Raw genomic sequence first — 22,765 nt, 5'->3', positions numbered from 1 at the left:
TCTTTCGTTCTCTGACTCGTTTTTCTACTCCCTCACTACGCTTTCTGTGATTTTTCTCCCAAATAAGCTACTTGCACTTTAAATCCTTGTCTCACAGTCTGCTTTTTGGGAGGAAGAGGAAAAGGGATCCAAGCTAAGGCCTGGGGAGAGTAATATTTACTTTGCTCTGTTGTTGTAAGGACTAGAAAGTGTGGAAGTGCCCAGCACAAGGCCTGGCACATAGTAACTACTCAAAAAATTATAGCCGTTGTTATTAGTACCTGAGGATTAATATTACTGACATTAATCCTTGCCAAATGGTTGGTGTTAGCAAGCACATTTCAGAGCCAGAGAAACTGGGTCATTGAGAGGTTAGAGACAACAGAGTAGAGCTTCCTGGGAAAGGTGGTCCTGAGCTAGTTCTCTCGCCCTTGGGTCCTTGTTGGGGGACTCTGATCTGAACCGGAAGGGTTGCCCATGTAGGTGTGCAGTGGGTCCATGGGGCTTCCTGTGGCTGACATGTCTGTCCTTGCAGGCCTGGACCCTGCTGGACCGGAGTACACAAGAGCCAGCCTGGAGGAGCGCCTGGACCCTGGGGACGCCCTCTTTGTGGAAGCCATCCACACAGACACGGACAGTGAGCTGGGGGTGGGGGAATGAGCACAGGGCCGAGGCCAGGAGGCTGGTATTTATCTGTGTGGTCCTGGGAGGAGACCCTTCCCCTCTAAGCTTCTGTTGCACTGAGGAGTTTACTAGCATGATCTTGAAAGTCTCTTCCAGCTCTGTCATTCTCTGAAGACTGAGATGAATGGTTTTATTTTTAGCCAGCAGCAGAAAGGAGGATTCTCATTTGTGGACCAAAACTGTTTGGTCATGAGTCTCACTCTGATTCAACACTAAGCTTTGTCTGAGTTAGTACTCAGAGGGCACTTCTGCCTGGGAAAGTCTTTCTGCTTTTTCAGGGTGAACATGCCTGGCCCCAGGAAATTGGGGCATTCCACTCCTGGCACAGGTACTCAGACCTATCAGGACTTCCCTCCTCCCCCAGAGGATAAGGCCCAGCCCTCAGTCTAGTGAAGAATGAGAATTGCCCCTCCAGTAATGAGTGGCACAGTCAAGAACCTCCAGCTCTGAATCCATCGTGACCAAATTAAGCTCTTCTGACCAGCGGGCACTCCTCCTCATTTCTACTCGACGTCAAACACCCACAGAGTCTGGTGCCAGGCCCCATGCTCAGTGTGTTGGATACAAGAAGAAATTACATTGTCTCTGACCAGAAGAGTTTGCTGTTCAACTGAGAGATGGCCATGTCTCATTCCATTTGGCTAGAAGCCTTCTTTTAGCATTCAGGACTCACGGATTCAGGATTCTGGAAGAAACTCATGCAATCATATTATTCAACCCTCTTTCCCACCTCCATTTCACAGATAGGAAACCAAAGCCCATAGCCCTCTGCTTAGCTATTAAGTTAATTAAACATGTCAATTAACAAGGTTAACGCCTTATATTCCTAAATTTGCTAAATAGGTGACTCATTGGTCCCTGTTTACCTGTGCTAGGCCTCTCAGTCCCCTTCAAAGTTGGAGCCACTTCCTAATGTGATTTAAAAAAAAAAGGCATTCCGTTTGTTCAGTCGGTCTTTATGATCTATGTAGCAGGCACTGAGAATACTACAACGCACAAGGCACGAAATAAGATCCCTGCCCACATGGAACTTACAAGCTAGTCGGCAAGCATTCGTTCACTAATTTGTTCAATAAAGAAGTATTTGGCACTAACGTGTGCCAGGTACTGTGCTGGTGTTGGGGATACAGCAGGAAAAAAGACGGGTAAAGGCCCTGCCGTGGTGGAGCTTACATACAAGCGAGGAGTCAATTCCACCCTGTGATTATGATAATGAGGGATATGGGAGAAGTGTGACTCAGCGGCAGGTTCAGGATCTACTTCAAATAGGATTATTGAGGGAAATCCGGCCAAGGAGGTGATATTTGAGGTGAGACTTTGTGGATGAGAATGAGCCAGCACTGGAAAGAATGGGGAGAAGAACACTCTAGGGGGAGAGGACAGCCAAAATGAAAGCCTTGTGGGTGGGGACAGGCAGAAGAGCCACGTGGTTAGAGCGCAGTGAGTGATGTGCTGAGAAAAGGGAGCAGGACCAGGCTGGACATGGCGAGGAGTTTAAACTTTATTCTATGATCAGGGAGGAGAGGGCGGCGATTTGGATTTCCTTAAAAGAATACTCTGGCTGCTGGGCAGAGAATGGACTGCCAGTGGGCAGTAAGGGAAGGCTCACTGGAGGGTGTTTGCGGTGCTGGCCTGGGTGAGGGGGACGATAGTGGCATGGGCGAAGGTGGTGGCGGTAGAGATGGAGAGAAGTAGAAAGACTCAAAATATATTTTGGAGGTAGAGCTGACCCGACAGATGATGGGAGAGGATGAATTCTAGGTCATCACTTAACCCCTGGATAGATGACGTTAAGCAAGTAATACACGCTCAGTTGCTTACAACTGTGATAGATAATATGAACAAGAAAATCAGGGTCTTTGGCAGCTGAATCTGACCAAGTCTGAGGGGTCAGATACAGCCACAATGATGAGATGCAGGCTACAGCCTCTCAAACTCATCTCTTTGTAGCCAGATTACATTTCTGCTCAGTCATGAAAGCACAAAAATATGTGGGAGACTGGAAATGTGGTCCCACACACACATATCTGAACTATCACTTGTAGCCAAATAGAAACTATTCAACAAGGAAATTTACCGAACTTCTTATAACATGTACTGATTCATAAAAACTTATATTAAGGGATATTTTTCTTGATTTTATTAGGCAAATATGAGTATCTTCTTATAAATTTATTCTTAGCTTCCTTTCAGCACGGCAAAACCTGTTTAGAAAACCATCTGAGGGCTAGTTCTGTAGTCTCCCAGCACTTAGGAATGAAGTGGGCACCCATTCAGCACAGAGAGGGGGTGGGCCCCCAAGGTCAGACCTCAGGCTCTGCAGCTGGTGGACCTTGCTATGGGACCTGGAAAATAGGCCCCTGCAGTAAGAGGGTAACGGGGTTCTGCCTCCTTGCAGATTTGGGTATTCGGATTCCTGTTGGACATGTGGACTACTACGTCAACGGAGGCCAAGACCAACCCGGCTGTCCCACCTCCATTTCCGCAGGTCAGAAAGCCAGAGAGAGTTGATGTGTGGCTGCCCCAGAGACTGGAATTTACCAACAGGCTTTGTGTTGAGTCAGCCAGTATGGGCCATAGCGGGTCTTCCTTACAGTATCCTTTGCTGTGTCCCATCAAGCTTACTCAGCACTTATTAAATGGATGTCTTTGGAGCCCAGGTATTCTAGGGGAGGAGTGCCTGAAATTAAAAGCCTGCTCCATATTTAGGCTCCCTCCCCACTTCTTAGGCCCTGCTGTGATCCAACGTCACTCAAGCCAATAACTTCTCTTCTTCCCGGGCCCCACTTTGTGGCAGAGTCCACAGTGGCTACATCCTCTGCAGAACCTCGCTGTGGCAGAAACAGACTGATGTGCCCAAAGCTGCTAGCTGAAGGGTCAATTCACTGCATGACCATTTCCCCAAACTAACTAAATTCAAGTTCTCTAAAATTGCTTTCAAGATAATCTTCTTGAATACATTCAGTGAATATGCATTTCTTCTCTTCTAAATTTATTCTTCTGGAATGTTCTTTTTGGATATATTAATTGAATATATTCTTAGCATAATTTTAAATTTATCAAAAGCTAAGCGTTGTGGCTTCCCTGGTGGCACAGTGGTTGAGAGTCCGCCTGCCGATGCAGGGAATGTGGGTTCGTGCCCGGTCCAGGAAGATCCCACATGCCGTGGAGCGGCTGGGTCCGTGAGCCATGGCCACTGAGCCTGCGCGTCCGGAGCCTGTGCTCCGCTATGGGAGAGGCCACAGCAGTGAGAGGCCCGCGTACCGCAAAAAAAAAAAAAAAAAAAAAAAAAAGCAGCTAAGCGTTAAGGATTGTGTAGTCTTCTTATATTCTTATGAATATAGCCAACCTATCAACATTTCATATGGGAATTTTATTTTGATTTTTGATTACTATGTTTTTAACCTTTTCCTGCTTTACCAAAATTTTAACATTTTAAGGATTCTTTTGACAACTGTGTTGAGTAACCACTAATCCAAACTTACCAACTTACTGATTTTCCAAAAACATGTTTCTTTTAACAATTCATAAAAATTTTCAGCAATTCTGATCAGATGGGATGGTTTGATTTTAATGGCTTTTTGAAAATTTCTTTGGCATTTAAATTGGCCGCTTTTTTTTTTCTTCATAACACAATCTGAGAAGGGTTTAGTTTGTGTCTCCCAGCTCCCTCTTGTAGCTAGAAGGAGGTTGACCATAGACAGTGTTCCAACTCTGGGGGAAAGGAAAGTCAGCAAGCAGCTCAGACTTGGTTCTGGTCCCAGAGAGGGGGTCCCAAGGTGAAAGAAGAGTCTGAAGACCCTAAACCCTGGAGTTATGGCTCATTATAGATCTCTTAGCCCCAGCAAATTGATTCAGTGTGAATTATTACAAATTTTAAAATAGTCCACAAAAGGGGGAAAGTGGGGGTGGGTGGTGGTGATGGTGGTGTGATGAACTGGGAGATTGGGATTGACATATATACACTAATATGTATAAAATAGATAATAAGAACCTGCTGTATAAAAATAAAATAAAATAAAATTCAATAAAATAAAATAAAATAGTCAACAACAACAATAACCAGAAAGCCAAGTGTTTGTTATATTGGGACATTTGGCAAATTCAGTGTATCAGTCACTTGGTGAGGTGAACCTCAACACACTGGCTTTCTTTTTTTTTTTTTTTTAGGTTGGTTCCAATTTTTATTATTGTTGTTAATAATAATACAATGAATGTGCTTACACACCAAGCTTTCCCCTTTCTTTTTTTTTTTTAACATCTTTATTGGAGTATAATTGCTTTACAATGTTGTGTTAGTTTCTGCTATATGACGAAGTGAATCACCTATATGTATACATATATCCCCATATCCCCTCCTTCTTGCATCTAACTCCCACCCTCCCTATCCCACCCCTCTAGGTGGTCACAAAGCACTGAGCTGATCTCCCTGTGTGATGTAGCTACCTACTTCCCACTAGCTATCTATTTTACATTTGGTAGTGTATATATGTCCATGCCACTCTTTCACTTCGTCCCAGCTTACCCTTTCCCCTCCCCATGTCCTCAAGTCCATTCTCTACGTCTGTGTCTTTATTCCTGTCCTGCCCCAGGCTCATTAGAACCTTTTCTTTTTTTTAGAGTCCATATATATATGTTAGCATACGATATTTGTTTTTCTCTTTCTGACTTACTTCACTCTGTATGACAGACTCCAGATCCATCCACCTCACTACAAATAACTCAATTTTTGTTTCTTTTAATGGCTGAGTAATATTCCATTGTATATATGTGCCACATCTTCTTTATCCATTCATCTGTCGATGGACAAGTAGGTTGCTTCCATCTCCGGGCTATTGTAAATAGAGCTGCAATGAACATTGTGGTACACGATTCTTTTTGAATTTTGGTTTTCTCAGGGTATATGCCCAGTAGTGGACTGCTGGGTCATATGGTAGTTCTACTTTTAGTTTTTTAAGGAACCTCCATACTGTTCTCCACAGTGGCTGTATCAATTTACATTCCCACCAGAAGTGCAAGAGGGTTCTCTTTTCTCCACACCCTCTCCAACATTTATTGTTTGTAGATTTTTTGATGATGGTCATTCTGACCAGTGTGAGGTGATACCTCATTGTAGTTTTGATTTGCATTTCTCTAATGATTAGTGATGTTGAGCATCCTTTCATGTGTTTGTTGGCAATCTGTATATCTACTTTGAAGAAATATCTACTTAGGTCTTCTGCCCATTTTTGGATTGGGTTTTTTGTTTTTTTGATATTGAGCTGCATGAGCTGCTTGTATATTTTGGAGATTAATCCTTTGTCAGTCGCTTTTTTTGTAAATATTTTCTCCCATTCTGAGGGTTCTCTTTTCGTCTTGTTTATGGTTTCCTTTGCTGTGCAAAAGCTTTTGTTTCATTAGGTCCCATTTGTTTATATTTCCATTTCTCTAGGAGATGAATCATAAAGGATCTTGCTGTGATTTATGTCATAGAGTGTTCTGCCTGTGTTTTCCCCAAAGAGTTTTGTAGTGTCTGCCCTTATATTTAGGTCTTTAATCCATTTTTGAGTTTATTTTTGAGTATGGTGTTAGGGAGTGTTCTAATTTCATTCTTTTACATGTAGCTGTCCAGTTTTCCCAGCACCACTTATTGAAGAGGCTGTCTTTTCTCCATTGTATACTCTTGCCTCCTTTATCAAAAACAAGGTGACCATATGTGTGTGGGTTTATCTCTGGGCTTTCTATCCTGTACCATTGATCTATATTTCTGTTTTTGTGCCACTACCATAATGTCTTGATTACTGTAGCTTTGTAGTATAGTCTGAAGTCAGCGAGCCTGATTCCTCCAGCTCCATTTTTCTTTCTCAAGTTTGCTTTGGCTATTCAGGGTCTTTTGTGTTTCCATACAAATTGTGAAATTTTTTGTTCTAGTTCTGTGTAAAATGCCATTGATAGCTGGATAGGGATTGCTTTGAATCTGTAGATTGCTTTGGGAAGTATAGTCATTTACACAATGTTGATTCTTCCAATCCAAGAACATGGTATATCTCCCATCTGTTTGTATCGTCTTTAATTTCTTTCATCAGTGTCTTATAGTTTTCTGCATACAGGTCTTTTGTCTCCTAAGTTAGGTTTATTCCTAGGTATTTTATTCTTTTTGTTGCAGTGGTAAATGGAAGTGTTTCCTTAATTTCTCTTCCAGATTTTTCATCATTAGTGTATAGGAATGCAAGAGATTTCTGTGCATTAAGTTTGTATCCTGCTACTTTACCAAATTCATTGATTAGCTCTAGTAGTTTTCTGGTAGCATCTTTAGGGCTCTCTATGTATAGTATCATGTCATCTACAAATAGTGACAGTTTTATTTCTTCTTTTCCAATTTGGATTCCTTTTATTTCTTTTTCTTCTCTGATTGCTGTGGCTAAAACTTCCAAAATTATGGTGAATAATAGTGGTGAGTGTGGGCAAACTTGTCTTGCTCCTGATCTTAGAGGAAATGATTTCAGTTTTTCACCATTGAGAACAATGTTGGCTGTGGGTTTGTCATATATGGCCTTTATTATGTTGAGGTAAGTTCCCTCTGTGCCTACTTTCTGGAGAGTTTTTATCATAAATGGGTGTTGAATTTTGTGGAAAGCTTTTTCTGCATCTATTGAGATTATCATAGGTTTTTATCCTTCAATTTGTTAATATAGTGTATCACATTGGTTGATTTGCATATACTGAAGAATCCTTGCATTCCTGGGATAAATCCCACTTGATCATGGTGTATGATCCTTTTAATGTGCTGTTGGATTCTGTTTGCAAGTATTTTGCTGAGGATTTTTGCATCTATGTTCATCAGTGATATTGGTCTGAAGTTTTCTTTTTTTGTGACATCTTTGTCTGGTTTAGGTATAAGGGTGATGGTGGCCTTGTAGAATGAGTTTTGGAGTGTTCCTCCCTCTGCTATATTTTGGGAGAGTTTGAGAAGGATAGGTCTTAGTTCTTCTCTAAATGTTTGATAGAATTCACCTGTGAAGCTATCTGGTCCTGGGGTTTTGTTTGTTGGAAGATTTTTAATCACAGTTTCAATTTCAGTGCTTGTGATTCATCTGTTTATATTTTCTATTTCTTCCTGGTTCAGTCTCGGAAGGTTATGCTTTTCTAAGAATTTGTCCATTTCTTCCAGGTTGTCCATTTTATTGGCATAGAGTTGCGTGTAGTAATCCCTCATGATTCTTTGTATTTCTGCAGTGTTAGTTGTTACTTCTACTATTTCATTTCTAATTCTGTTGATTTGAGTCTTGACCCTGTTTTTCTTGATGAGTCTGGCTAATGGTTTATCAATTTTGTTTATCTTCTCAAAGAACCAGCTTTTAGTTTTATTGAACTTTGCCATTGTTTCCTTCATTTCTTTTTCATTTATTTCTGATCTGATCTTTATGATTTCTTTCCTTCTGCTAACTTTGGGGTTTTTTGTTCTTCTTTCTCTAATTGCTTTAGGTGTAAGGTTAGGATGTTAATTTGAGATTTTTCTTGTTTCCTGAGGTAGGATTGTATTGCTATAAACTTCCCTCTTAGAACTGCTTTTGCTGCATCCCATAGGTTTTGGGTCATCGTGCTTTCATTGTCATTCGTTTCTAGGTATTTTTTTATTTCCTCTTTGATTTCTTCAGTGATCTCTTGGTTAGTCAGTAGCATATTGTTTAGCCTCCATGTGTTTGTATTTTTTATATTTTTTCCCCTGTAATTGATAGCTAGTCTCATAGCGTTGTGATTGGAAAAGATACTTAATACAATTTCAACTTTCTTAAATTTACCAAGGCTTGATTTGTGACCCAAGATATGATCTGTCATGGAAAATGTTCCATGAGCACATGTGAAGAAAGTGTATTCTGTTGTATTTGGATGGAATGTCCTATGAATATCAATTAAGTCCATCTTGTTTAATGTGTCATTTAAAGCTTGTGTTTCCTTATTTATTTTCATTTTGGATGATCTGTCCATTGGTGAAAGTGGGGTGTTAAAGTCCCCTACTACAATTGTGTTACTGTCGGTTTCCCCTTTTATGGCTGTTAGCATTTGCCTTATGTATTGAGGTGCTCCTATGTTGGGTGCATAAATATTTACAATTGTTATATCTTCTTCTTGGATTGATCCCTTGATCATTATGTAGTGTCTTTCTTTGTCTTTTGTAATAGGCTTTATTTTAAAGTCTATTTTGTCTGATATGAGAATTGCTACTCCAGCTTTCTTTTGATTTCCATTTGCATGGAATATCTTTTTCCAACCCCTCACTTTCGGTCTGTATGTGTCTCTAGGTCTGAAGTGGGTCTCTTGTAGACAGCATATATACAGGTCTTGTTTTTGTATCCATTCAGCCAGTCTATGTCTTTTGGTTGGAGCAATTAATCCACTTACATTTAAGGTAATTATTGATACGTATGTTCCTATTCCCATTTTCTAAGTTGTTTTGGGCTCGTTATTGTAGGTCTTTTCCTTCTCTTGTGTTTCCTGCCTAGAGAAGTTCCTTTAGCATTTGTTGTAGAGCTGGTTTGGTGGTGCTGAATTCTTTTAACTTTTGTTTGTCTGTAAAGATTTTAATTTCTCCATCAAATCTGAATGAGATACTTGCTGGGTAGAGTAATCTTGGTTGTAGGTTTTTCCCTTTCATCACTTTAAATATGTCATGCCACTCCCTTCTGGCTTGCAGAATTTCTACTGACAGATCAGCTGTTAACCTTATGGGGATTCTCTTGTATGTTATTTGTTGCTTTTCCCTTGTTGCTTTTAATATTTTTTCTTTGCATTTAATTTTTGATAATTTGATTCATATGTGTCTTGGCGTGTTTCTCCTTTGATTTATCCTGTATGGGACTCTCTGCACTTCCTGGACTTAACTATTTCCTTTCCCATATTAGGGAAGTTTTCAACTATAATCTCTTCAAATATTTTCTCAGACCCTTTTTTTTTTTTTCTTCTTCTTCTGGGACCCCTATAATTTGAACGTTGGCACATTTAATGTTGTCCCAGAGGTCTCTGAGACTGTCCTCAATTCTTTTTATTCTTTTTTCTTTATTCTGCTCTATGGTAGTTATTTCCACTATTTTATCTTCCAGGTCCCTTATCCATTCTTCTGCCTCAGTTATTCTACTATTGATTCCTTCTAGGGAATTTTAAATTTCATTTATTGTGTTGTTCGTTATTGTTTGTTTGCTCTTTAGTTCTTCTTGTTTCTTGTATTTTCTGCCTTCTATTTCCAAGATTTTGGATCATCTTTACTATCATTACTCTGAATTCTTTTTCAGGTAGACTGCCTGTTTCCTCTTCATTTGTTTGGTCTGGTGGGTTTTTACCTTGCTCCTTCATCTGCTGCATATACCTGTTTTCTCATTTTGTTTAACTTACTGTGTTTGGGGTCTCCTTTTTGCAGGCTGCAGGTACATAGTTCCTGTTGTTTTTGGTGTCTATGCTCAGTGGGTGAGCTTGGTCCAGTGGCTTGTGTAGGCTTCCTGGTGGAGGGGACTGGTGCCTGTGTTCTGGTGAGTGGGGCTGGATCTTGTCTTTCTGGTGGGCAAGGCTGTGTACGGTGGTGTGTTTTGTGGTGTCTGTGAACTTAGTATGATTTTAGGCAGCCTCTCTGCTAATGGGTTGGGTTTTGTTCCTGTCTTGCTAGTTGTTTGGCATGGGACGTCTAGCACTGGAGCTTGCTGGATGCCCTATGCCATGCCCAGCTCCGTTGGGTGGAACAGGGTTTTAGCATTGAGATGGAGATTTCTTGGGGAGTTCTCGCCAATTGATATTATGTGGGGCCAGGAGGTCTCTGGTGGTCCAGTGTCCTGAACTCAGCTCTCCCACCTCAGAGCCTCAGGCCTGACACCAGGCCAGAGCACCAAGACCCTGTCAGCCACACACCTCAGAAGAAAAGGGAGAAAAAAAGAAAGAAAGAAAAAATAATAAAAAAATATATTTTTAAAAAGTAATAAAATAATAATAATAAAAACAAGAGAGCAACCAAACCAATAAACAGATCCACCAATGATAACAAGTGCTAAACTCTATACTAAGATAAATATAAAAATCAGAAACAAATCAGTCACAGACAGCAAACCCCAAGTCTACAGTTGCTCCCAAAGTCCACCGCCTCAATTTTTTGTTGATTCGTTGTCTATTCAGGTATTCCACAGATGTAGGGAACCTCAAGTTGATTGTGGGGATTTAATCTTCTGCTGCTGAGGCTGCACAGAGAAATTTCCCTTTCTGTTTGCACAGCTCCTGGGGTTCAGCTTTGGTTTTGGCCCCGCGTGTAAGTCGCCCTCAGGCATCTGTTCCCTGCCCAGACAGGAGGGGGTTAAAGCAGCGGCTGATCAGGGGGCTCTGGCTGTCTCATGCTGGGGGGAGGGAGGGGTACAGTAGTTATAATTGGAATGCAGGGTGAGCCTGTAGCAGCAGAGGCCAGTGTGACATTGCAACAGCCAGAGGCGCACCATGTGTTCTCCCGGGGAAGTTGTCCCTGGATCATGGGACCCTGGCAGTGGTGGCTGCACAGGCTCCCGGGAGGGGAGGTGTGGATAGTGACGTGTGCTTGCACATAGGCTTTTTGATGGCTGCGGCAGCAGCCTTAGTGTCTCATGCCCGTCTCTGGGGTCTGTGCTGATAGCCGAGGCTCGCGCCCATCTCTGGAGCTCGATTAGGCAGTGCTCTGAATTCCCGAAACAATGGTCTCTTGCCTCTTAGGCAGTTCCAGACTTCTTCCCGGACTCCCTCCCGGCTAGCTGTGGTGCACTAGCCCCTTCAGGCTGTGTGCACGCAGCCAACCCCAGTCCTCTCCCTGGGAACTAACCTAAGCCTGAGCCTCAGCTCCCAGCCCTGACCCGTCCCGGCAGGTGAGCAGACAAGCCTCTCAGGCTGGTGAGTGCTGGTTGGCACCGATCCTCTGTACGAGAATCTCTCCACTGTGCCCTCTGCACCCCTCTTGTTGCGCTCTCCTCTGTGGCTCCAAAGCTTCCCCTCCCACCACCCTCCGTCTCCTCCAGTGAAGGGGCTTCCTAGTGTGTGGAAACGTTTCCTCCTTCACAGATCCCTTCCCGAGGGGCAGGTCCCATCCCTACTCTTTTGTCTCCATCTTTTCTTTTTTCTTTTGCCCTACCCAGGTACGTGGGGAGTTTCTTGCCTTTTGGGAAGTCTGAGGTCTTCTGCCAGCGTTCAGTAGGTGTTCTACAGGAGCTGTTCCACATGTAGATGTATTTTTGATGTATTTGTGGGGAGGAAGTTGATCTCCACGTCTTACTCTGCCATCTTGAAGGTCTAACGCATTGGCTTTCATAGATGGACTGTGAACTGCGTGGGACTCCCTTGATTGTCTTGTTGCTGGGTTGTGTATAATGAGGTTGTAAAAAATTGGTTGTGTGGGTGATGCTGAAGAAGGTAAAAATGTGCAGACAGATATCCGTTTTGAGAGGGAGGGTTGGGATCACCAGCTCTCTGTATGTTCCCATTTTCTGAAAGAGAGTTTTTATGATTGTGGAAGAATAGGTGTGTATGTAAACAATTTTCTTGGTAAATTAACTAAGTTACCCAGGAAAGTTAAAAAGAAAAGTGAGAGTGTAGTAACCATGTTCATTAATATTTTTAAAATGTGGCTCCAGGGACATCCCGTGTATTTATAGCCTGTTGGAGTATAAAATTCAATAAAATTACAGTAAGTAGCATGGAGGGAGTTTCCATTTGTCTTGAACTGAAACCTTCGTTGTGTTCTTTTTGCCCTGTTCAGGCTACAGTTATCTGATCTGTGATCACATGAGGGCTGTGCACATCTACATCAGCGCCCTGGAGAATTCCTGTCCATTGATGGCCTTTCCTTGTACCAGCTACAAGGTCTTCCTTGCTGGACACTGTCTGGATTGTTTCAACCCTTTTCTGCTTTCCTGTCCAAGGATCGGTAAACACTACCCCTTTGGCTTCCTTTGACAGTTTGGGGAAAGTTCAAGTCTTGTCACCTCTTTAAGTCCTGATCTCCTATGGTCAAGAGGTCTACCCGAGCAGGGTAAAGAAAACTTAAGCAATGAGTCGTTCAGCCTGTCCTCACCTGGAAGGTGGTGTTTAGCTCTCTGCGTCCCACCCCTCACCCTCTATACCGCTGCCTGATGCCATACTGGCTCTGCCCACAACCCTCACACACACACACACACACACACACACACAGAGGCACTGGCATGTAAGTCCAGCCTCAAGATGCTCTCCAGAAGCACTGGTATAGTCCAGATTGTCTGTACCCACTCTCAGACCCGATGCTCACCATAGGTCTTCCTCGCCAGGCCAGCCATTCTCCAATTCCTGATAGGCTGTAAATCCCCAAGGCTGGCACACTGTGCCCACCTTAGAGGTGGGAGACCACATCCCGGCTGGAGGGGTGCCTAACTGCCGAGTGGCCTGGGCACACTCCTGGATGATCCAGGCCAGTCTGGAGAGAAGGGCTTAGGAAGGCTGAGGCTCCAGCCTCAACTCACCCTGTGCAGATCATGGCTGTGAAAATCCTGGGGTCATCCAGTGTGGAGGGCTCCAGGAAAACGCCTGGGTAGTGTAAATGGGTCTTCCCCCTCCCTCACTCTCCCACTTCCCACTCCTGGCTGCCACTCAGAACCACAGCAGCCTGCCATTGCTTATAGAAATGAAATGAATATCAGCTTGACAAAATGTTAAAGTAGGGGTGGTTTCCCATAATAAAGCGAATCAATATTACTTCCTACTCATCGGGCATATGTCACTGTTTCCCACAGATGTGATGGACTGGATGGTTTAACAACCACTTCACACTGCCCCGCCTCATCTCTCGCTAGACTTTCCCTTTTTTCCAAACACCACAGGGATGCTAACTACTCATACTGCCAAGAGCATTTCATGTCTCCCCACCCTGTGTCCCTTTGCCCAGACAGTCCTTTCTGCCTGGAATGCCCTTCTCTGACTTGTCAACCACTATTCTTCAGCTCAAGCACCTCCCTGTGCTCCAGTGCACAGGATACAAATGCCACTAAAACAACTGTCATATAGATTGTTTTGCAAGTTGAAGACGTCATTTCAAATTTCTTATAAATACTCCCTGGGAATGGACCAGACAATCTGCAGAATGTATTTGTTGTCTACCTGTATGTGTATTCCCATCTGGATGGGGTCGCTTGTGTCCCAGGACTCACCGCAGGGCACGGCACATCATGGGTATACGGTGGAGTTGTCTGTGGAATGAATGGGTGCATGAATTAATCGATACAGGGCTGGGTGCTGTGGAGCCCTGAAATGGCCTCCTCAGGGCTCTGCTGTCTTTGCTTCCCTATCTCCAGGGCTGGTGGAACAAGGTGGTGTTAAGATAGAGCCACTTCCCAAGGAAGTGAAGGTCTACCTCCTGACCACTTCCACGGCTCCATATTGCGGTGAGTGCAGGCAGATGAGCTGCTCAGCTCTGCCAGTGTGCTGTCCAGCTGAGTCCAGGGCTCCGTCTTGGGCTGTGTCCAGCCCAGCATGGTAGCTGAAGTGGGAGGTGAAGACCTGGGGCAAAAATGTCATGGGAAGGGAGAGGTGGGGGACAGCAGCTACTGGTCTTAGATAGAACCAAAACTTTTCAGAGGTAGCCCAAACCACTGCTCTATGGATGAAAACTTGGCGGCATCTTACCTTACTGTCGGTACACTGGTCCTCATTCCTCCCCACCCCACCAAGGAAACCTGCCTTCCAGTGTAGGTTCTCTCTGGAGTGGTATTTGGGAGTACCTTTTGGATTTCTCCTACCTGCATGCATTTCCCCCTCCTTATTGCCCATCCTATGTGTCTCCCACTCTGGCAGCCCTCCTAGGTCGGGGTCCACGAGGAATACTGAACCTTCATATACATATTCCAGCTATTTACTATGGCTCCTAACCACTGTATTTCATTGAAGCTAAGATGCCAGCGATTGTGAGAGATGTTTAGTGTGAGAGAAATGGGCGTCTTAGAATCTATGACATACATTACAGGCCGAACCATCCTCCTTCCCTATGCTATTTGCATTTTAACTAGGTTGACTATACTTCCTGATTTTGTTATTCTGTTATCCTGGTTCATTGTGTGTCCAGAGTAGAAGTACGCTGGTTTGGAGGGGACATTATATGATCACCCTAATTCTAAATGATTTTCTGATCAGCTGGTGTCTGGTTGGTTGGTGGAGGGATCTTTGTGGCTATAACTTCCTGGAACTAGAGGGCCTGGTGAAGTGTGAGACAGAGCCCGAAGCTCAGGCTCTGTGGTCACCCAGACCTGGATTTGAATCTCGACTTCTCCATTTACCAGCTGTGTCATCAGGAGCAAGTTTTTTTAACCTTTCTGAACCTCTATATACTTATGTGGAAAATGGGAAAAATAACAGTACCTATTTCAAAGAATCGATTGTGAGGATAAAATAAAATACATAGTACACAGACAATCACCAGCACAGTGACTGGAACTCAGTAAGTAATAACTCCCTTCCCTCTGTCAATGGGAGAATTTGGGAGATGAGGTGGGGGTGTTTCTAACTTCATGCCAGAGAGAATACGTGGCTACTTCTTAGGAATAAAGGGGGTTACAAGAGTCATCTGTGGGCTTTCCACATGTATCAGCTCCTCTGAGAACCCAACCCCGAGCAGTGAGGTGCCCAAGGCTACAATGGGTGGGTGAAGAGGTCAGCATTCAACTCCAGGTCTTCTGACTCCAAAACCTTTACCTTTTCCAGGTCATCATCTGCCTCCATACTTGTGTCTCTGCCCCCTCTTCCAAGAACCCGCTCTTTTCAGCTGTATTTCTCAGTTAGGTCAGCCTGAGGGAGGACTTTGTCCAGACACCGCGTTTCTACTTCCAGCGGCAGCTCCTCTCTGTCCGCACAGCCAGGGAGCCTGAGGAACACCTGGAAGTTAAAGGCATTTTTAGGTCCCTGCTAAGGGTAATTCACCAGGCCATACATTTTCTGACTGTTTCATTTTTGTTGTGAGACTCCCTCCCCATTCCCCCAGAAGTATGGCTGTGTCTGTTCAAATCCTCAGCAGACCTGCCTCTTCTGAGCCTTCCATTCTGAGCATCAGAGCTGGACCCATCCTCTCCTGGGGGTGGGAGGTACAGGGCACCCACCGGGTAGCCCACCTGGCAGCTCCCGCTCTCACCCACTCCCAAGCCATCATGGCACTGAGCTCCCATCGCCCAGCACTCTTGGCCTGCAGTCACCCTTGGCCTCTGCCAGGCAGGCACCAGAATGGACAGAGAATCTTCTCCAAAAAATCATTTTTCTCACAATATTACTTTTCTCTTGTAGAGCAATGTTTCACCGGAAATGTTTTCTCCCCATCACCTCATTTAATCCTCATCATGTTCTGTGAGGTGACAGGCTGCTCAGCCAGTCTGTGTCGACAATACCAGCTTTGAGAGCCTCAGTGTCTGTGCTGCCCAAGCAGGTGGAGATGCCACACAGGCACCCAGCCACCACAGGGAGGGCAGTAGTCATCTCCTGCACACATGGTGGTTCCCTGACACAGGGTGTATGCTAAGGGGGGGAGGGGCGTTGCTCTATTTTATGAGTTAATTGTTTAGTATAAGATAGACCCTTTTTGGTTCTTTCAAAATCACACCATCAGGAAAATGTCACTCGTTGGTAACAAAGAGTGACACAGTGCCAAAGAGTGGCACATTCTAGGATTACAAGTAATAATAAAAACTATCATGTATTGAATGATTCCTAGGCACGGGCACTGTCTAAGGACTTTATATGCTTTAACTCATTTAATTCTCATTCAGACCTGTGGGGTACGTAATTTATTATCCCAGTTTACACTAGAGGAAGCTGAGAACCTGCGACAACAGGTAATCTGCTCCAGGTCACACAGCTGCTAAGAGCGAGAGCAAGATTTCCTGACTGCCCTGCTGCTCTCTGGGACATGTTGTGCATTGCACCCACTGACCTCTGGCCCAGTTATCTGCTCTGCTTTGGTTTCCTAGTGCATCACAGCCTTGTGGAGTTTTACTTGCTGAAGCTGAGAAACCAGGACACCTGCATCACGGTCACCTTCCTTAGCAGCAGTGTCGCCTCCTCGGTCACGATCACCATGTACGTAAGTGTCCCACATGGCTGGCTTCTCTCCTTCCATTTACATACATGCACATATATGCCAGGACAGGCACTGTGTGATCACTGATGGGTGGGTGGAGCCAGCTGAGCTGGGGAGGGGGGTGAGGGTGGCACCTGCCACAGATGGACCCACAGACACAGGCTGGGCAACTGTTCCAGGTTCAGGATCAGTACGGGGTCCAAGTATAGTGTATTCAGACAATAGCAGACAAGCAGGCAGACAGCAGTAATGGAACGTCCCAACAGGTGGGGAGAGTTTGGGGATTGGGTCCCTGATAGGAAACAGCATCAGGAATCCAGGCAGGGGGCATTAGGGATGTCAGCAAGTAGGAAGGCCTCAGTCATTGGCCCAGGGAGGGCTGGCCAGAGCCTGGGAAGCACCTACTCCTGGGCGGAGGGATGGGAGGAGAGGGGAGCAGTACTAGATGGGTTTCTAGAACAGACTCTCAGGCAGAGGGTCAGTTAGCAAATGAGTGCAAGGTGAGGGCCAGCAGGGTTGATGCTGAGTGGTGCCAATCCCTGGAAGTGGGGCTGATTTCCTTTCTTTGTTGGGTCACACTTGGGCCTCGCAGCTGGTGAGACCAGGCTTGAGGTAAGCAGGCAGAGAGCCTCAACTGCAGGGAGCCGCAAGCCTGGCAGGGGACAGGAACTCAGCAGCAGTGGTTCATGTTTCTTTAAAAAGTCATTGGGGGCTTCCCTGGTGGCGCAGTGGTTGAGAGTCCACCTGCTGATGCAGGGAGCGCGGGTTCGTGCCCCGGTCCAGGAGGATCCCACGTGCTGCGGAGCGGCTGGGCCAGTGAGCCATGGCCGCTGAGCCTGCGCGTCTGGAGCCTGTGCTCCGCAACGGGAGAGGCCACAGCAGTAAGAGGCCCACGTACTGCAAAAAAAAAAAAAAGTCATTGGTTAGTTACTCACAAGGCAGCAGGAGACAGACTAATCAGATAGATCACTGTCTCAGTCAGGGCTCAGCCTGGAAACCAGAGCCCAAGCCAGGCAGTCCAATAGAAGGAAATTAACACAAAGAGCTAATTACAAAAGTGTGGGGAGAACTGAAAACCCAAAAGGATGGGGAGGCAATGCAGAGATCAGCAAAAGGAGTCACTCCACCCCAGAGCTCAAGGGACAAAGCCAGGTGGTGTTGGTAGAACAAGGAATGGGATGGGGGGTGCAGGGTGGGAATGATTGGCAGGAGTGGGAAGCAGGGAGGAAATGCAGCTCCTTCAAATCACTGCCTGAAGCAGCGTGCCACCTGTGCCGGGGAGCCTGAGAAGTGTGGTTTGCAGGGGGATGGATGGAGCACAAACAGGGACGTGACCAGTGCCCATACACAGAAATGCACAATTGTCAGCAGTGGCAGGAGCTACGAGAACAAATAAGATAGAGCCTGACCAAGTGTGAAGAAACAATGTTTGAGTTGAGATCTGAAGGATTTGGAGGATCCTTCCCCCCAGACCAGGGGTTAGTGAGATATGACATGGGGAGCAGACAGCAGTGGGACCAGACATGGGGAGAGGAGGCTGGAGGGGCAAGTCAGGGTCAGACCATGCCACGCCTGGAAGGACAGGGTAGGGATTTTGGGTTTTATCCTGAGAGCAGTTTGGAGAGCTGCTGGGAATTTTAAACAGGAGAGTGATGGGATCAGATTTGGGCTTGGAAACATTTCTCAGGCTACAGTGATGGATATTAACTGTGCTGTCAGGGAAAGACAAGTTTCTGCTGGGAGGAGCTCACGTCTGGGCTCCCAGACACTCTCCCACCAGGCAGTGTTCCAACTCACCCAGGCCGCACAGCACAGGACAGCAGGCAGTCAGGACACCCACAAAGATCTTGGGGTGCCCACGTGAGCCTTGCGGATTATAGCTGAGTAATTTTCATTAGATCAGTTCAAGGTCACGTGACTTCTGCAAGGGTGTTTTTATCACCTTTCCAGCCCACTGGTAGATGAGCCGACACCGGCAGGAATCATGACAATGACACACAACTCTGGCTGCTTGTTAGAACCACCTGGAGAGCTTTAAAGAATACTGACAGCAAGCCCCACTCCAGACCAGTAGCAGTAGAATCTCCAGGTATGGCTTCAACCACTACACTGTTAGAAGCTCCCTGAGTGATCAGAATGGACATCCACAGATTCCTTCTTTTTTCTCCCCAAAGAGATTTGCATCACTGTTTTGAAGAAGGCTATCAGAACATGATCATCTTCAACTCCTTGGTTCTTGTTTCCTCTTGCAGAACAGAAATTTAAAAGAAGGGAGGGGGTTTATGTGTGGTCTTTCCCCTACTTTCTATAACTTTGTGAAACCCCAAGATTTCCTTCCAATGAGAAAATTTACCCAGGCCAAGTCCCCAGGCCACTCACTCACAGTGTCCTTTGTAGCCCTTCTAGTTTGCAAGCTCTCCATCCAAGCAGACTCTTAAAGTGAATAATCTTCTTATTTTTTCCTCTGAAATACTTCAAAACACTTTTGAAATCTAAAAAAAAAAAAAAAAAAAGAAAGAGAGAGAAAGGAAGAAAATGGAACAGCTTTTAAACAAAGTTTTACCGAATGTTCCTCAAAAGGACAAAACAAACTATATGACTAATCCTTGGTTAGAAAGTACACAAAGAAGACATTTCATCAGTATGAAGAGGCCAGAAAGGAAAGGGAAACCATGCTCACTTTAGACAACACCCAGTGCCACCGCAGAGGGGAAAGCAGTGCCTTCCGGGTTCTCCCTCTTTCTCACAGTCCCTCTTTCTGAGCCCAGAGGGGACTGGAACAGGCCAGAGCAGGGCACAGGGGGGCGGGGGATGGGGGGGTGGCTGGGGCTTAGACCTAGGGCTGTGTGACTCCAAAGCCACAGCTGGGAGGAGACCACACCTGGACTCCACCACAGCTCTGTCTGGCTTCGAGGCCTGTTGTTTGTTTGTTCATTTGTTTCCATCTACACTTTCATACTCAGTCTAAAATAGAGTAGTCCTCACACAAACTTCTTGGAACTGAACAACCTAGAAGAGGCCTCTACTTCCAGGTAGATGGACCTGACACTGAAGATATTCACTAATCAGAATTCAGATCTTCACTAACCTGAATTCAGTTCTTCACTAACTAGGACCCTTTTCCAGATGTGAAAATCCAAGGGCTACTATTTCGCTGCAGGGTCCACTTATTCACTTTCAAAAAGCAACATCTATTTTCTGCATCACATTCAAAGCTGTGAGGGTGTGGGCCGAGGGGCTGGTGAGGGTGATGCAGAGGACCGTGGAGCCCACCTTCCAGGAACTAACCGACCGGGCTACCCGCAGAGCCCCTAGGAGCCAAGGGGAGGCAAAGGCCAAACGTGTGCGGCAGTAAGTTACTTTGCCTTTCTCTTACAGACCTAGACAGCAACGCCACGGGAAAGGAATCATAGCTCACCCCAGCCCTCAGTGCCAGATAAACCAGGTGAAACTCAAGTTTCAGCCTTCCAACCGAGTTTGGAAAAAAGACCGGACTATCGTTATTGGGATGTTCTGCACTGCTCCTTTGCCCGTCCATGACAAGTAAGCCCCGTATCTACCCCGCCCCAGACACACCCACAAGGATCAATCCTGACCTTAGACGTGACACTTGTTGAGGTGCAATCTCATCACGGGTATGAGCTTCCTTGATGTGGAGGTGACAGAAGACCCAGGGTTTTCCTGAACCTCCTGCAGGGCCATCTTGGGTTGGGATGCTAAGAAGACAAAGAGGTTGGACTTTAATTCCCCATCCCCACTTTAATATAAGAAACTCCATTTTACCTGAAATATACATATCAAATATGTATAGATAATTATAACATACAATATATATAAAATATATATCTATATATATACATATATGTTTTATTACCTGCTATACTTAGTTTCTCTGTAAGATTTTATTGGAACAAACATTGCTCATTGCATATTTCCTCTTCTTTAGCCTCCACTGGTCAGTCATGGGTGTGGATCCAGAATCCCTGTCCCCTTTACCCCACCTCTAGTAGGCATTTAGAGTATTAGTCTTACCACACCTGGCCCTCAGAGAACAGGAGTGGGCTCGTGGTAATCCAAGAGTAATCATCCCATAGACGATTGTAGAATTCTTTCACCTGACATCATGGAAACACAGGCGCACGCAACTCTGGGCCCTCTCTCCCGACCAATCAGGAACCTGCCCTGAGGACACACCCTCTTGTTGCTCTTCTCTTGCAGTAGAAGGACCGTCTGCTTACCTGAGCCAGTGAACTTACAAGCAAGTGAGACTGTTTCTCATGACCTGAAAATAACCTGTATATAGTTATATAAGGGCAGGATACATCTCCCTGGATTGGGGGTGGTGGTTCAACTTATTCTAAGCCATTACTACTAAGAAAGAACACAAAAGTCTTGGTTATTTTCCTCATAATTAGCTACCTTAGAGAGGAGAGAGAGCTCATTTTACAGAGCTTTATCTCCATTGTGAATTTAAAGAAGCTTACAGAGACACCATTTCAACTTTCCTATTCATACTTAACTGCAATTGCCCCATATCCTTGGACATCTGTACCTAGGATTCAACAGAAACATATACAGGAAAAAGGTTGTTTTTTTTTTTTTTTCAAATAAAACTCCATGGAATATCTGAATCGTTTGTTTTATTGGTACAGAATTCTGTTATGTACAGAAAAGGTGATTTACAGTCTGTGGGATTGGAGAAAACAGTAGATGCTGAATTCTCTATATTAAAATAGCAATTGTGGGACTTTCCTGGTGGACCAGGGGTTAAGAATCTGCCTTCCAATTCAGGGGACGTTGGTTCGATCCCTCGTTAGGGAACTAAGATCCCACATGCCGCAGGGCAACTAAGCCCCGCGCGCCGCAACTAAGAGCCAAGGCAGCCAAATAAATAAATAAATGTTTTTTAAAAAGTAGCAATTGGAAAGAAGTGCTTGGTATAAGAGAGGGGATGGGGGGTGGGGAGGAAGATGGTACCACTCACCATCCCTTACCATTGCCTTCTCTGGGTAACTGGAAAGTTTGGGGGATCAGAGAGATCTTTTGGGAATATAGGTGGATTTTCTTTGGGTCAGTGTTTCCCAAACTTTAATCTTTATAAATAACCTTGTATCAAACCACAGTCCAACAAGAAACAGATGGTGTGCTCAAATTGTGTAATTTGAGAATTTAATAAAAGAACTATTTATAAAGGTGTTCGTAGGAAGTGAGGAAACCACAAGGGACAGTGCAGTTCCCTGGGACTGGGGCCAGTGGGAGCTACTACTGTCTTATGTCTGAAGAGGCCAGAGGAAGGAGCACCAGGGTCTGGAGACAGAGAGGTCTGTGGGACCTTTGGTCAAGGAACAGTCATCGGACAGCAATCCTGCAGGGAGAGAACCAGGGGAAAAGATTCTCCACCCTCACTCTTCTTTCCTCCCCCATTCTGCTGGTGCTCCCACTGAGTGATTGCAACTAGAAGCCAGAAGACAAGAGGCACGTTGATGTGGCCCTGGGGTATAGAGCAGGGCAGAGAAGGGTGAGAATGGCTGCGATGGCCGTGGGAACAGACAGAGAGACATGACACATACCTTCACTGCTTTCTCCATAGCTAGGTATTCCTGGATTCCTCTATACTTAATGATTTTGTTTAACTCTTAAAAACCATTTTGACCATTTTTAAGTGTATAATTCAGCAGCATTCGCTACATTCGCAATGTTGTGCAGCCATTACCACTATCCGTCTCCAGAACTTTTTCATCATCCCGAACTGAAACTCTGTCCCCATTAAACAATAACTCCCACCGCCCCTCCCCCCAGCCCCTGGTGACCACCATCCTAATTTCTGTCTCTATGAATTCTACTCTTCTAGAGCACCTGATACAACCATACAGTATTTACTGTCGTATCTGGCTTGTAATGTTTTCAAGGTTCATCCACGTTGCAGCATGTGTCAGAATTCCCTTCCTTTTTAAAGGTGAATAATGTTCCATTGTGTGTATAAACCACATTTTGCTTATTGATTCATCCATCAGTGGACACTTGGATTGCTTCCACCTT

General features: G+C 44.9%; 1 protein-coding gene across 1 annotated transcript in view; it reads left to right on the top strand.

Moving 5' to 3' along the window:
* Positions 1–21,357, top strand: part of PLA1A (phospholipase A1 member A) — a 31,958-nt gene extending 10,601 nt beyond the window's left edge. The window contains 7 exon segments of the mRNA XM_032629309.1: positions 515–616; positions 3,062–3,151; positions 12,398–12,565; positions 13,962–14,051; positions 16,617–16,725; positions 20,105–20,269; positions 20,945–21,357. Of these exon segments, the coding sequence (XP_032485200.1) occupies positions 515–616; positions 3,062–3,151; positions 12,398–12,565; positions 13,962–14,051; positions 16,617–16,725; positions 20,105–20,269; positions 20,945–21,029 (809 nt within the window). The 3' untranslated portion in view covers positions 21,030–21,357.
* Positions 21,358–22,765: the final 1,408 nt, after the last annotated feature.

This window comes from Phocoena sinus, chromosome 4, assembly GCF_008692025.1.
Source record: "Phocoena sinus isolate mPhoSin1 chromosome 4, mPhoSin1.pri, whole genome shotgun sequence".
Taxonomy (NCBI): domain Eukaryota; kingdom Metazoa; phylum Chordata; class Mammalia; order Artiodactyla; family Phocoenidae; genus Phocoena; species Phocoena sinus.
The sequence above is the reverse complement of the archived record's forward strand: the minus strand, read 5'-3'. Positions and strand labels throughout refer to the sequence as shown.